This window comes from Peromyscus californicus, unplaced genomic scaffold (genome assembly GCF_007827085.1).
Source record: "Peromyscus californicus insignis strain IS unplaced genomic scaffold, ASM782708v3 Scaffold_4__1_contigs__length_199733344, whole genome shotgun sequence".
In the NCBI taxonomy this organism is placed as follows: Eukaryota; Metazoa; Chordata; class Mammalia; order Rodentia; family Cricetidae; genus Peromyscus; species Peromyscus californicus.
In genome coordinates this window covers 186,692,385-186,707,522 of record NW_026294562.1, presented here as the reverse complement: position 1 = coordinate 186,707,522, position 15,138 = coordinate 186,692,385, and the positions used below count along the sequence as shown (strand labels likewise).

The 15,138-nt window shown below is 50.6% G+C and overlaps 1 protein-coding gene across 5 annotated transcripts; it reads right to left on the bottom strand.

Annotated features, from left to right (window-relative positions):
* Positions 1-104: 104 nt before the first annotated feature.
* Positions 105-15,073, bottom strand: Mboat7 (membrane bound O-acyltransferase domain containing 7). 5 transcript variants are annotated; one of them, XM_052712094.1, is made up of 8 exons: positions 14,668-15,073; positions 13,959-14,037; positions 13,725-13,854; positions 13,131-13,257; positions 9,952-10,111; positions 7,290-7,650; positions 5,366-5,542; positions 105-1,139 (listed from the first exon to the last, which is right to left on the bottom strand). In XM_052712094.1, the coding sequence occupies exons 2-8, from the start codon at positions 14,032-14,034 to the stop codon at positions 749-751; spliced, it is 1,422 nt and encodes a 473-aa protein (XP_052568054.1). In that variant the 5' UTR covers positions 14,035-14,037; positions 14,668-15,073; the 3' UTR covers positions 105-748. The 5 variants fall into 5 exon arrangements, with proteins under 5 accessions (XP_052568054.1, XP_052568051.1, XP_052568052.1 ...); XM_052712091.1 differs by having other exon boundaries at positions 14,672-15,073; XM_052712092.1 differs by having other exon boundaries at positions 14,682-15,073.
* Between the last annotated feature and the right edge of the window lie 65 nt (positions 15,074-15,138).

The following is a 15,138-nucleotide window of genomic DNA, read 5'->3' as shown; positions in this document are numbered from 1 at the left end:
GCCTGCAAAACTTCATGGCAATGGGGACCTCGGTCTGCCACACTGGCAGTCTGGGCTAAGTGTACCTTGGAGGTCTGTCGCCCACAGACACACTCACAAACAGATGCATGTGTAACACTTTATTGGGAGAGATTTATACATTCTGACCTGTCACAGGCCAAGGTTGACACTGGGTGGCAGGTTGTTTGGGGGCCCAGAAGAGGCTCAGACAGGAGCTACTGTAAGAGCGTGTTCCCTTGGGGCTGCTTACTTGCACCTCGGCTTCTCCTCCAGGATCTGTAAGGTCATGGTCTCTGAAACACTGGTTTGATGATAAAATCCAAGAAGAAGACAGGAAGGATGTTCCTCCCCTTTCCCAAAACCTGGCCCTGAAGCTCCTGCCCCAATACTGGGGACCCACAGGGACTTTGTCCAAGATGACACATGACCACTGGTCTGTGCCCTTGCATTTTGGGAAGTGTGGCATTTTGAATACCTGAAGACTGTTGCAGAGACAGGGACAGGAGTGGACAGTAATACCCTGATGTCAGCAGAGGGAGGTTTGGAAAAGTCAGGATGCAGTGAGCATCCGGGAGAAGGGTACCCCTAGCTTTGTTTAAGTCAGAGGCAGGGGATTAGCTGGGATGAAGGAATCCTCTCCAGGCTCTGAATCAAACAAAGGATTCTTGCTGGGTAAAGGAGAACATAGCCCGGTTCACGGAATTCCCAAGCAAAGCTTGAGCTAGCTGGCAGGCCAGCACAGCACAGCTCACTCTTCCCGGAGCTTTTCCCTGGCTTGGCTGCTGGTGGCCTGGGATGCTGCCTTCCTCTTGCTGGGGCTGCCCCCACCCAAAGCTAGCCCCAGCCCCAGGCAGGCCAGGGCTAGGAAGTGGATCCAGAAGTAGATGGAGGCCCAGTACCGGAGTGTGTCACCCATGGAAAGGAGCACGAAGCCCATGCACATGTAGTCGTAGGCACGCATCTTCAGGAACCAGTGGACCCAGTCCCAGGCTTGCTGGCCCCTGGGGCTTAGATGACTCCGCAAGGCTGACTCCAAATAGCCCTCGGCGGCCAGGCACAGCGGGATGGTCATGAAACTTAGGTAGTAGCCAGGGTGGAGGCCATGCCAATAGGCGCTCAGCAGCATGGTCCAGGCGCTCCTGGAGAAAGAGATTGAGTCAGGACACAGAAGTCCAGGCTTCAGTCCCCACTGTCTCATGCCCTCCTCCCTCAGACTGAGGAGTTCAGGACCACTCATCCTTCTTGAATGCTGAAAGTCAAGGAGGCTTTGAGGGTGTTGTTTGTTACTGGGGATTGAACCCAGTGCCTTGCATACACCAGGCAATAACGTACTATTAAGCTGCATCACCAGCATTCTGAGACAGCTTCTTCTTTTTCCAGACAGTGTTTCTCTGTGTAGCCCTGGCTGCCCTGGAACTCACTCTGTAGACCAGGCTGGCTTCAAACTCAGAGATCCTCCTGCTTCTGCCTCCTGAGTGCTGGGATTAAAAGTGTGTGCCCCCACTGCTTGGGTACAAAAAGTAAATCTTAAAAACAAAAAACTCTCTGATCTTAAGCTAAACAGAGTCAGGTTTGGTTAAAGTATTTGGATGGGAGAAATATGAGTTCGTAGGACGTTCTCATCTGCATTAGAAACTCTTTAGGTAAACCAGGCATACTGTATACATCGCTGCAGCTGGAGCTGGAGAGTTGGCTTAGCTGTTAAGATCATTTCTTGCTCTTGTAAAACACTCAGGTTTGATTCTTGACATCCATATGGTGGCTCACAACAGTCTGTAACTGCAGTCTCAGGGCATCCAATGTTCTCTTTCTTACCTTCCTAGGCACCGTGCAAGTGTGTGGTACACACACATATACTCATGCAAAAACACACATAAAATATTAAAATAAATAAACTCTAAAAAATAAAAAATCCCCAGAGATAGTCCACCACCTCGGTGGACCCTAGAGTTTGTTTCTTTCTCTCTCATTTTTTGTTTTCTTGAGACTGGGTCTCACTATGCAGCCTTGAACTCATATAGAGATCTGCTTGCCTCTGCCTTCCAAGAGCTGGGATAAAAGGCGTGCACCACCATGCCTGGCTGGTTCACTCTCTTACTAAGAGATTTAATTCCCTAACTATTTTTTAAAATTTATTTTTATTATGTGTATGGGTGTTTTTTTTTTTGTTTGTTTGTTTTTTTTTTTTTGCCTGTGTGTATGTCTGTGTACCATGTGCATGCCTGACACCCTTTGAGTCCAGAAGAGGGCTCCCCTGGAACTGAACTTACAGACTGTTGCCAGCTGGCATGTGGGTGTTGGGAAACCAAATTCAAAGATCCTCGGCAGGAGCAAGTGCTCTTAATGACTGAGCCATCTTTCCAAACCTTACTTCCCTAACTTTTCAGTCCACAAATTCAGGCTCTGACCCTCTGCTAAGGAGGACACAGATTGAAGTATTTTCTACTTCCTTCTCCAACTGAGCAATAACCAGCGCTTCTTGCAGGAGCCGGAGCTCCCGGGTTCTTTTCCTGCTTAGGGACTTGTCTCTGACACACCAGCAGACAGCAATGACAGAACAATGCTGACTGTACTCTATGATGAGAGGCAGGGGGAGACCAGAAGTGCATCTTGTGTCTCCACCTGCCGATGCCACGGAAATCTCTCAGCCATAGCAAAAATGTCTCCTCAAGTGGGGTAGTTTAGTGGTTGTCCTGGGTTTTTTTTCCCTTTAATTAAATTTAATTTTGTCAATTTGACACAAGCTAGAGTCATCTGAGAAGACAGGATCTCAATTGAGAAAATAACCCATCAAATCAGTCTATGCAAGTCTGTGGAGCATTTTCTTGATTGATGTGGAAGGACCTAGCTCATTATGGGTAGGTGGTCCTGGGGGTAGAAACTGAGCAAACCAGTAAGGAGCACTCCTCCAAGGTTTCTGCTTCAGCTGCTGCCTTGACTTCCCTCCACAATGGACAACTGTAAGCTGAAGTAAACCATTTCGTCCCCGAAACTGCTTTTGGTCATGATGTTTTATGACAGGAATAGAAACCCGAACTAAGACAGTGGTGGAGCACTTGCCTGGTATGCTTGGGGCCCTGGAAACTAAAAAAGTCTCCAGACATTGCCATATGTCCCCTGAGGGTGTAGCACAATTACCCCTAATTGAGAATAAGTGATAAATACTGGGGTGCCCTGGGCTTTGACCTGACCCCCAGGGTTTTAATAGTATCATCTGTAACTGGTAACACTCAAACGTCCTTCTTTAAAAGTCAGGGTTTCATGTAGCCTAGGCTTGCCTCAAACTCCTGATCCTCCTGCCTCCACTTTCCAAGTGCTGTTATTACATATGTACACCACTACCTGCAAACCCTACCAGCTGAACTACATCCTCAGCCCACACCCCCGTGAACATTTACTTATTTGCCTACGTGTGTACACGCTCGTGTGCCACGAAGCAGTGTGTAGTGTTCAGAGGACCACTTGCTGGAGTCGGTTCTCTCCTCCCACCATGTGGGTCTTGGAGAAGAAACTTGGGTGGCCAGGCTTGGTGGCAACACCTTTACCAGTTAGGCCACCTCACCGGCCCTTTTGACTGTTGTTGTTTTCAGACGGTGTCTCACTCTGTTATCGAGGCTGCCTTGGAACTCATAATCCTCCCGCCTTTCCCCGGATGATAGTGCAGGGAGTACGACCTCACTTGGCTTCCGTGTCTTCTTCCAACACCCTCTCCTTAAGTGCCAGCATCACATTACCATCTACCTCTCCAGTGACACCTGAGAGCCTTCAAGTTAATGAGATGGAACTCGAGTCTTGTTTCTCACCCATGTCCCAACAGATTCCTCCTGCTAGGTGTCCCCCTTTTCTGGAAGGGCTTTCCTGTGCCGTGGGTCACCGACGATCCACTGCCTGGGAAGCAGGACCCCTTCTGCTCCCGCTGAGCGCTCTTCCTCCCAAAGCCAGTGTCAGGCCTGCTGAGGAACTCCTCTCCATCACCCCCATCTGGATACCCAAAGGCTCACGTTCACCTTCCTGCTCTACCTCCGCTACCCACATCCTCTACGCGGTCTCGATACAAGGCCAGAGCAGACTGTTTCTTCATTTTTTTTTTTTTTTTTTTGTGATGCTGGAGATGGAATCCAGGGCCTTGTGCACACCAGACACAGAGTACATCTTTGTTTCTTTAAAGATGTGATTTCACTAAGTTGCCCAGGATGTCAAACTTCCTGTCTCAGCCTCCAGAGTGCTGAGATTATAAGTGTGTGCTACCAAGCCTGATTCAGGGTGAATTTTTTTTTTTTTTTGAAATTTTAATTGTGTATGTGCGTATGGTGGGGGTTATGCATGTGAGGGCAGTGCCTATGGAGGCCAGAATAGAGCATTTGATCCCCAGGAGCTGGAGTTACTAGTGGCAATAAATTAGATATGGGTGCTGGGAACTGAACTAGGGTCTTCTCCAAGAGTAATAAGCAATCTTAACCATTGAGTCACCTCTCCAGCCCCTCAGAGTGGATCTTTAAACCATAGTTCCCACAATGCCCAAGGAAATCCAGCTCATAAGCTGCCATCATTAACTACTTATCAGGAAATGGTATCTCTGTGTCCACTGATTACATCCGGCAGTTTGGAAAAGGCTGAGTGTTTGCATTGCAAAGAAACGAAACAAAAAACCAGAAGAAGGAAAACAATTTGAAAGTTAGACTGAGGAGTGGCCTGCAGCTCCCACTGCTCAGGCCATGAAATTGGCTAAAGTCACCACAGAGTGGCCAAGAGCTGTTCTGCAGACACTTGAACAAAACGGAAAGAAGGTGGATGGAAAAGAAACATTTGAAAAAAGAAGTTGGCCAGGTATGGTGGCACAAACCTGTAATCCCAACACTGAGGGAGCAGAGGCAGGAGGATAGCTGAAGTTTGAGACCAGTCTGGTTTATGTAACAAGTCCAGAACAGCCAGGGCTATAAAGCAAGACCTTATCTCAAGAACAAAAAAAAGCCCAAGCAACAAGCCAGGCATGGCATTGCACACCTGCACCATGAAGACATGATGATCGGGATTCTAGGTCATGGGTGGCTACCAATCTAGATTAAGGTCAGCCTGGCCTACATGAGGCTCTGCCTAAAAACAAACAAGGATTGCCAAAACAGCCCAGTGGGTAAAAAGCCCTTCGGCTGGATGACCGGAGTTCAATCTCTGGGACCCAAGAATGACTACACTGTTGAACGAGGCTCACCTTAGGCCCAGAGGATTAACCTTAGCAGGCCCAAGAAACTAAAACTTCCATGAGCCGCAGGGCTCAGGGCTCAGCTAGAGAAGCCCCTGAGTACCACAGGACATAGAGGGAGATGATGTTCTGCACCGTCTCTGATATTAGGTGGGGCTCCCTCACCTCAGAACGTAGGAGCGGGCAGGTGCGCTCTTGTAGATGTACTGTGCCAGCCACCACTGCACCGTCATGTTCCAGTACCGCATGCCATCCCGCACCCGCACGCAGAAGTCTGTGCCATAGCAGTCGATGTTACGGATGGTCTCATAGTCATACTCCAGGGAAGCTGCATTCTCCGGACTGAGGGGGGTGGAGGATGAGGATGGGGACAGACATGCAGCTCAGCCAGGCCCCTCCTGACCGACATCTGCTTCTGTCCCAGCCCGATGCTAAAGAAAGGGTTCTGGACAGGCGACAGCTCCCTCTCTCTGGCTGTGACTTTCGAGGGCAACAGGGTTGGATAGGCCAGAGGGAGTCAAGGGGGTGGGGCAGAGTTCACTAACAGTGGGGTGCTCTTGGAAACTAGTGGGCCCTAATACAGCCACAAAAAGCCTTGAAAGGCAACGGTCGCTAAGCTATCAAGTCCACTGGCAACCAAGCTCAGCATCTTGGGAGCAGTTTTCAAGTATGGTCCCTTCTGAACCGTGGGCAGAGCAGCTGCCAGGGAAGTATCCACTCTAAAAAGGTGGTTCATGGTTGCTAGGGAGATATTCTAGGCCTTGTGACTCTCAATGATCTCTGTTGCTAGGGAAAAGGCATTCCTTAGCAACAAGGCCCAGGCTATTTAGAAAAAAACCTTCCAGAACAGGCCTCTTTCCTGGTCCCTGTGATTGTTCGAGAAGTGTCACCTCCTGAAATATCAGAGGTTTCCAGGTCTCTGACGCCAACACCGTTAGCTAATAGAGAAAGCTGCCGGGCCGATGTGAACCTCCACTGGCTTCTGGACATGGGAGGGAAGGCATCCTTTACCGCTGGGACTTGTAGACTTAAAACAGCATTGAATCTCTGGCTGACTTCTCTGCACAACATCCTCTCTCTAGCAGCGGGGGTGGGGGTGGGGGTAAGGGGTGAAAGGTGTCCACCCATAGTTACTAGGGCAGTGGTACTAAATCACATCCTGGGGGTGTCCTTACCCTAGCATGGTGTGGCCTATAATTTACAGAGAGGCTGCTACCCCACTCCCCAGTTGGAAGGCTGACAATGGATTCTAGAAACAGAGATTCAGTTCATTGCCGGTTGCTAGGGATACCATTTTCCTATCATCAAGGAATGATGCTTCCTAAGTGATAAGAACCCTGTAGTTACTAGTTTTGTGGCTCACCCAGCAATGATGGTGCTGGGTTTGGGGTAGCCTTACTAGGAAAGGGTTAAGCCTCGGCAATGGTGAGATGACCTGTGGTTGCTGAGAGCGATGCTCTCCTCAGCTGGGGGAGAGAAGCCAAGGGTGTTACTTCCTTAGAAACAGGGCAACTGGGAGGGGCTCTATGAGAGCATCCCACGATGAGGCGCTGGCTCTCAGCAAGGCAGTTCAAGGGGTAGAATCCACAGCCACAAACAGCAAGGCTATCAGCAAGGAGGAAGGGACCACGGTTGCTAGGGATATAGCTTCCTCAGCAGAGAGGGGAAGTTCAGTTGCTAAGGAACTGCTTCCCTAGCAACAGAAGGTAGACCCACTACGACCAAATGATAGTAGTATCTCCAGCAACCAGGAACGACCTGGTTTTGGGGGTGACACTTCCATGGCAACACAGGGTAGGCATGTGGTTGCTATGATACCGTTTCCCTTTCCCTAGCAATAGAGGGCAATCAGCCATACTGAGGGGTGACAAGTGCTAGCAACAAGGGGCAATCTGTAGGTACCAGGAACACATAGTTTCCCTAGTGGCCAGGGAAGGCAGGTGATAGTCACCAGGGGGGCAACAGGCTGTCAACCACAGCTGGTAGCCCTACACCCCCTGCTCCCTGCTCTCCTCCCCACTAGGGGCAGAGCCAACCCTTGGTGGTGGGGCCTGCTGGGTCTTGGGAAGCCTCCCTCCCGCCGCCTGACCTGCTGGGGGGTGGGCATTGGAGGGTGGGGCCACCCCCGGCCCGGGCTTTGGCAGCCACGGGGTAGGCCCCGAAGCCCGCGGCAATGCAACCGCACTCGGCCGCAATCCAGGCCACGTAGAAGCGCATGCGGAAGGCGAAGAAGACCGGGATCATGTAGAAGAGGCGGGTGGGCAGCGGGCGGGCGTAGAAGGCATCCTCGCGCACGGCTTCCAGTGGGAAGAGATGGGAGGACAGCAGGAAGAGCAGGCCAAAGAGCGGGGCTGGCCAGGCTCGGCGCAGCAGGGGCCTCAGGCTGGGCACGGCTCCCGGGAAGGGCTGTTCCAGCCAATCCAGGTAGGTGCGGTAGCGGAAGAATGGGCCTGTGGAGGGTGGCAAGGAGCGAGTAGTTGGAGGTTGTGTATCTGTGCCTACTGGGGAATTGGGAGGTGAAAGGAAGAGGATGGAGAGAAGGGAAAGGGGAAAGGGGAGGAAGAGGAGGAGGAGTTGAGGACAGGAGGTCTTGAAAAGAGAGGGTGAGGCTCAAAAATACAGAGAAAGGAGAGACCTGGACAGCTGAGGAACAAGGGCCAAGGGAGAGGACAAAGTACTCTAGAGGAGGGGGAAAAAAAAAAAGATAGAAAACCAGACCAGGAAGCCAGTGTAGATTTCCCTGACGAGGAAGAGCTGGTTCCTGACCCCTTTTCCTAAGCTCCCTCTGGATGCTGAGCGGGCTTGGGTGGTGGAGGGAGACAAGCAGAGAAAGGATAGTTGAGGTGCCTGAGGTACGATGGGGTTTGGACCAGGGAGCATCCATGGGGATTGAATGAAGGGCTGGATGCTGAAGCCCTGTGTGTTCACCACAAACCATGAGTGTGGTTCCGTTTACATGAAAGGTCTTTATAGACAGAAGTCACCCATGGTTTGCAGGCATGAAAGAGGTTTGGTATTGATGACTAAAGGTTAGGTGACTCCTTTTCAGAGTCTGCAAACAAATATGCACTGGTGATGGTTTCACAACTCTAAGGATATATAAAAGCCAGTGAGTTGGGGCACTTTGAATGGACGTATACATAAATAACAGCTCCATAAGGCTGTACTAAAGAAAAATCAGGCCTGGGGAATATAGGTCCGTGGTAGAACATTCACCTACAGAGGCTCTGGGTTCAATCCCCAGCATTGCACACAACAAAAAACAAACAAGGGACCTGGCAGGCGTGATGGCGCGTGCCTGTAATCCCAGATCCTGAGCTCAGTTAAGACCGGCCTGGACTATACAGGGAGACTGTTTCAAACAAAACAAAGGGGGCTGGAGAGAGTTCAGAAGAGTGCTTACCGCTCTTCCAGAAGCCCCAAGTTTGGTTCCCAGCCTGCATGTTAGACAGTTTATAACTGTAACTCTGGTTCTAGGGGATCCAACTCCCTCTCCTGGCCTCCACACAGAGACAAGCAGGCACACATACATACACATATATTTTAAAAAATAAGTCAAATCAAACAAAGCAAGATGGCTTAGTGGGTAAAGGCACACACACACAGAGAAGTGATCATGTGAGTTCTAACCCTTATCTTACAAGAGGGCAGATGAGAACCCACTTCAGAGCATTGTCTTCTGACTCCACATGCACACCAAGGCACGCATGCATGCACACCAAGGTATGCATGCATGCACAAGTACACACAGACACAGACACAGACACAGACACACATTGAAAAAAAAGTCTGCCGGACAGTGGTGGTGCACACCTTTAATCCCAGCACTTGGGAAGCAGAGGCAAGCCTATCTCTGTGAGTCCGAGGCCAGCATGCTCTACAAAGTGAGTTCCAGGATAGCCAGGGCTGTTATACAGAGAAACCTTGTCTCAAAAACAAACGAACAAACCCCCCAAAACTCAAAACCCAAACCAAACAAAAAATTCAAAAACAAAGGAACAAAGCCAAAACCTATGAGGTAGGTCTGGAGATGTAGCTCAGTTGGTAGAGTACTTGCCTAGCATGCCCAAGGCTCTGGGTTCAGTCCCTAGCACCTAATGAACCTATCATAATGACTTGCTGATTCAGGTCACGTGACACACTCCTGTCGTGTCCCCTTACCCAGGAAGCAGAGGTAGGAAAATCAAAGGTTCAAGGCCTACCTAGGAAACATACAGAGACCTTATCTCAAGATAAAAATTTAACTTGGGAGGCAAAGGCAGGCAGAACTCTGTGAGTTTGAGGCTACCCTGCTACACAGAGAGTTTTAAAATAGCCTGGGCTACATAGGGAGACCCTGTCTGGAGCAAAACCAAACCAAATGAAAAGGCTGGGGATCTAACTCAGTACTTGAGCATTTGCCTAGCATATACAAGGTCCTAGGTTCAATCTTTAATACTGTGGCCCCAGCCCGAAAAAAGATATGTTTTCTGAAAATGAAAAATCCTGAGCTGCAAGTATTTGCACCCTGGATGGTAGAAACGCTTGGCTTACATGCGTCTATCTCCTTTAGTTCTTCTATTGGACCCCGAATGGGTGAAAAGGAAGCAATCCTCCAGGGTTAGTTCCCACAGTAGACAGATATGTTCAGGACAGGACAGAGCTAACAGAGAACAGGTAGCCTGGGGTGGAGCAGGGGACATAAAACAGGAACAGAACTCTGGGTAGGGTGAGGCAGAGGGTGACCCAGCAGTGCTGGGCAGGCCACTCACCTGTCATGATTCCCACATAGCAGTAGCTATAGCTGAGTGTCTCCATCAAAGAGGGGACATCGGGCAGGAGGCCCAGGGTAGGCTCCTTGCTGAAGCCGGAGGCTATTTCCTTTCTCTGAGCCAGATGCAGGTCCTGGACTTCACTGGCCAGACTCACCAACTGTGGGAAGAGAGAGGAAGACGGGGACCAGTGCCCCCAGGCCATCTTTACATCCATTTCATTTCAGCCTATAGCCAGGGCTGAACTCCCACCTCATGGATGGCACTACATATCCAGAGTGGTGGGAGGAACCTTTAGTTGGTGGCCATCCCCAGACCTTCCTCTTCTGGTTTTTTTTTTTTTTTTTTTTTTGGGGGGGGGGTCTTTCTGCTTTCATCTAATTCCACAGCTTGCCTGCCTGCTTTCCTTCCTTCCTCCCTTCCTTCCTTCCTTCCTTCCTTCCTTCCTTCCTTCCTCCCTTCCTCCCTTCCTGTACTAGGGTTCTCACACAGGACCTTGCGTATACTATCCAAGTGCTCTAACACTGAGCCACGTCCCCAGGTCCCTCTCCCCCTTTTAAATTTTAAAACAAGATCATACTAAGTTGTCTAGGCTGGCCTTGAACTTATAATTCTCCAAACTTGCTTCCCGAAGAGCTGAGATTATATATAGGCCAAGCGTGTTCCTTTTTAATTTATTTTTATTTTATGTGCATTGGTGTTTTGCTGTGGGTGTTCATTCTCCTGGAACTGGAGTTACAGACAGTTGTGAGCGGCCATGTGGGTGCTGGGAATTGAACCTGGGTCCTCTGGAAGAACAGTCAGTGCTCTTAACTGCTGAGCCATCTCTTTAGCCCCAAGCTTGTTCCTTTCTGACTCCATTAGGTAGGGGCCAGGAATGAGGATGTCCCAACTGCCCTTCCAGATCTACTCTACCCATTTGGCCAGAGACAAAACTCAAGGGCCACATCTGTGTCCGCCTGCTTCCTGCTAGGCTCAGTGGACAGAGCCCCAGCAGATAGAGGGAGGCAAGAGAGGGAAGCAGGCCTACAAGATGGTTTCAAGGGGTAGGAAGGGGCTCTAAAACACTTTTCCCTTCTAGGCTCCACAACATACAATTCTTTCCCTAACCTAGCTACTGGACCAGGACTTTTTTTGTTAGTTTTGTTTTTTTAACAACTCTGTCTCCCTTCACCAAGCCACTGTCGAAAACAAAACAAAACAACAACAAATATCAAAACCCTCAAATCATCCTCAAAGCAACATGTCCCAAGGTGGCTCTGAATCACCTGCTTACAGCTCACAGTGTATTATCAAGCTGCTTTCATAGTCATCTAGACTTGTTTTTTTTTTTTTTTTCCAGAGTCTTATATAATCCAAACTATTTTCAAACTCACCATGTAGCTAAGGATGGTCCTGCCTTCACCTGAGTGCGGGGTGTGCGCCACCACACTAGCTTTTTTGTCTTTAATACATATTTTCATTTTTGTGTCTCTGTGTGTATGGACTGTGTGTGTGTGCAGATGCCAGAGGCCAGAAGAGGGTGTCATATCCCCTGGAGCTATTGTTACTGTTCTTTGGGAGCCCCTCAGTCTGGGTGCCAGGATCCGAACTCAGGTCCTCTGGAAGAGCAGCACTCTCAACCATGGAGACCTCTCTCCAGTTCAGTTTTTCTGGTGGTGTGGTTTTTGTTGTTTTTGGGTCTTTTTGAAGGGAGGGTGTTTTTGTTTTTTGGAGACAGGTTCTCTCTAAATAGCCCTGGGTGTCCTGGAACTCTCCATGTACACCAAGCTGGCCTCAACTCACAGAGATCCACCTGTCTCTGCCTCCCTGGGATTAAAGGCATGTGCTACCATGCCCAGTTTGGATTTTTTTTAAATGCTGGTATTACATCCATGAACCATCATGCTTGACTCTGACAACAGGATCCTATCTCATCTCACTCCATCCTACTACTTAATTCTCTTAGCGCCATGGCAAATTATTATTGAAGAGGCAGATTTGCTGTATCCCATCTCCTGGCCAGCAAACCAAAAAAACAAATAAACAAAATGAAAAACTTTCTTCCTAAGGGATCTCAGCCCCCTATAGGAGGAAGTTCCATATTCATCATGGCCAGCAACGCCCTTTGTGGCCTGGCTTCTGTTGCCCATTCAACTGCATGTTATTCAGAAAGTGGACCACAAGCATAGTCTGCAGCATCCAGCCCGTTCACATCCACACGTGCAGGTCCATACAGACCCTGAAAGGCTCTTCTCCCAACTCATAGCTGACCCATCCCTGCCTACTGTTGAGTTTGTCAAAAGAACAAAGAACGCTGGAGAAACCAGTTCTCAGCCTGGCAGGATTGTCTAGGCCTATGCTGCTGGAGCCAAGAACATAGCAAGAGCTCTTGCTGTGGTCTGGGCTAGGAACTGAGGACCAATCTCTTTTCACCCTCTTCCTAGGTGGTTAAGTCAGACCCAGGGCTAAGAATGTCGTATAGTTGGTTGTGTGCTTGCCTAGTGTGCTTGAGGCCCTTGGTTTGATTCCCTAGTACCACATAAGGCAGGCACAGGAGTGCATGCCTACAATCCTGGCACTTGGGAGGCAGAGGCAGGTGGATCTCTGTGAGTTCGAGGCCATCCTGGTCAACATAGTGAGTTCCAGGACAGCCAGGGGTACACAGTATAACCTTGTCTCGGGAAGAAAAAAAAAAAGTTCAAAGTCATCTTTTCTTTGAGGCCAGCATAGGGTGCTACAAGAGACTCTTGTTTCAAGACCAAAACAACAAAATGAGACCTGGTAGTCCCAGCTGTGTGCCCTTGGGCCAGATACCTTTTCTCCACAGTGGTATTTCCTCCTTGGAGGATAGTCTGCTACAGACTGAAGAAGAGTATGTTGGCAAAGCATGCTGGGCTGGCACATTCTAGGTGAGCCACGTGGCCTGTGATAGAGCACTTGGGATATCTCCTGATGCTGGAATGAGTGGAGAGGTGAAGACTTCTCCGGAGTATGTGAGAGGTGAACTCTGTCCCCAGAGAGAGGTGACGTTCCAAGCTTAGGGTATGCGAAAGATTTACAAAAAAAAAAAAAAAAAAAAAAATAGTAGTATTCCATAGCCCGCTGCCCACTATGAGAAAGTCTGGGAGGAGAGAATAAGAGGCTACCTGTCTCCCAGGCAGAAAAAAAAAAAGGCAGTAGTGTTTCCCAAGTCTCACCTTCAGTGTCAACAGCAGCTGGACAGCATTGGTGAAGGGCGTGGGAGTGGGCAGGCCCAGCAGGCTGAGGGCTCGGAAGAAGAGGAGGTAGGAGAAGGTCCAGGCGAGAGCCAGGGCATGGCAGGAGCTAGGACAGAGGTGGGAAGTTAGAGTGTTGAGTACAAGGATGACCTTAGCCTCTGCTTCCTTCTCCTGAGGGTGGCTTCATACCCCCCCACCCCCCATTCAGACAGAAAAGAAGAGAGAGGGGGAGGACTGGTGGGTGGCCGGCAGGGACAGAAGAACACAGCCAGAGAGAAGAAAAGAATGAGGAGGAGTTAAGAGGGAAGCTTTGTGGGTGAAGAAGGCATCTCAGCCCTCTGTAAGGTCCAGAGCTCAAGACGGGCTTACGAATGACTATCATGTGGATATGGAGGACTGGGGCAAATATGTGGGGACAAGAAGGTCCAGAACACGGTGGGAGAGGAGGAAAAATGGCCAAGACACAGAGAGAGAGACACATGAGATGAACAAGAGGCTGAAAGAGGCGAAATTGGAAGACCCAAAGAGGAAACAGGTTGTTGTTTCTCTGCATCCTCTTTTCCTCGTTCTCACCAGGGCTGGGCCTGAATGAGGGCCCAAGTTCCCAAGATGGTGATCAGAGAATGCAAAGTGTGGGGGCCACAGGTGAATAAGGTGAGCCCCAGGCCCACCGCTGCTGCCCCCCATCTCTTCAGCCCAGGTCCTGAAAGGAAAAGGTAAAGTATAAGCCTAGACCCTTCAGGCGGGGGTGATCCCCACCTCCGCTCCCTCACCCTAATTTTCCACTGGGCACGGAACCTGACTCACCCGCTTTCTTAAAGAGGAAGCCGATAGGGATGGAGATAAGAAGGACCATTAGATATGTCCATTCTTCGGGTGTCATGGTCTGGTGGAGGAAGGGCTCACAGTGAGAACCAGTACTCCAGTCCCTTCCTCTTTTCATAGTAGAATCCCCTACTTTTGAGAACCCAGGCCTCCAGCTCACCCCCCCTTCCAGGACCCAGAAGTCAAGCCCCCACCCCAACCCTCCGCCAATGTAGAAATCAAAAGTGCTTCTCTTACCCTCATTTAAGACCCAGACAACCAGACACCTTCCGGTCCGGAAAACAATCCTTTGCAAGACCCTTCTCTAACAGTCCAGGAATCCACATCACCTCCACCCTCCTCTGAGTACACAGGAACCCTTTAGACTGCTCTCTGGATCCCCGGTCTCCCCTACGTCTCAGAGGACCGAAGAACCCAGGACTCCTACCCCCACTCAGCTCGGAAGAACCCAGCATTTAGCATCCACCTGTCTTCAGAGCTCTGGCCTCCTCTCCAACCCAGACCCTGGAGAGAAGGCAATGTCTCATCTGCAGGCTCCCTCCGTAGCCCAGCCCCGTGCAGCCCAGCGTGGATCTGATTCCGCCCCAGCAGATCCACAGGCGGTTACGCCACCCAGCCGGGGACCACGCTCTGGGTTGCTGTCCCCGCACCTCGCCACCCTACGATCTTAGGGCGACGCCGCCACACATACCCACCCTGGCCCACCTGAACCGTCAGCCGGCCAGGAGGCTGCGGAGGAGCCCTCTTTCGCGATCGCCTCTGCTCGGGCCACGCCTCCCCAGATCAGCACGCCCCCGCACGGACTGTTTCAGATGGTGCCCGCAGAGCTGCGCGGTGCAGGGCCCGGGAGCGGCTGAAGTACAGGATACAGCACCGCAGGAAAAGAACCCAGAACACCAGTGCACGCCAGGATGCCAGCCGCGTTCTTTCAGGGAGGCCCCAGGGCAAAGAGCTGCCAGTACGTGAGGGGGCGGGGCTTCGGGAGAGAGAGGCGGGGCCAAGCCTTCGAGTCCGGAGGAAACGGGTTGAGACTGGAGAAGGAGAGGAGGCGGGACCTGGAGCACGGCGTTCGGAAAGAGGCGGACCCTCAGCTTCGGATTCCTTCGGGCACACTCGGTAGTTCAAGCTCACGGCGTGGTGGTGGGGCCGCGAGCTTCGGCTT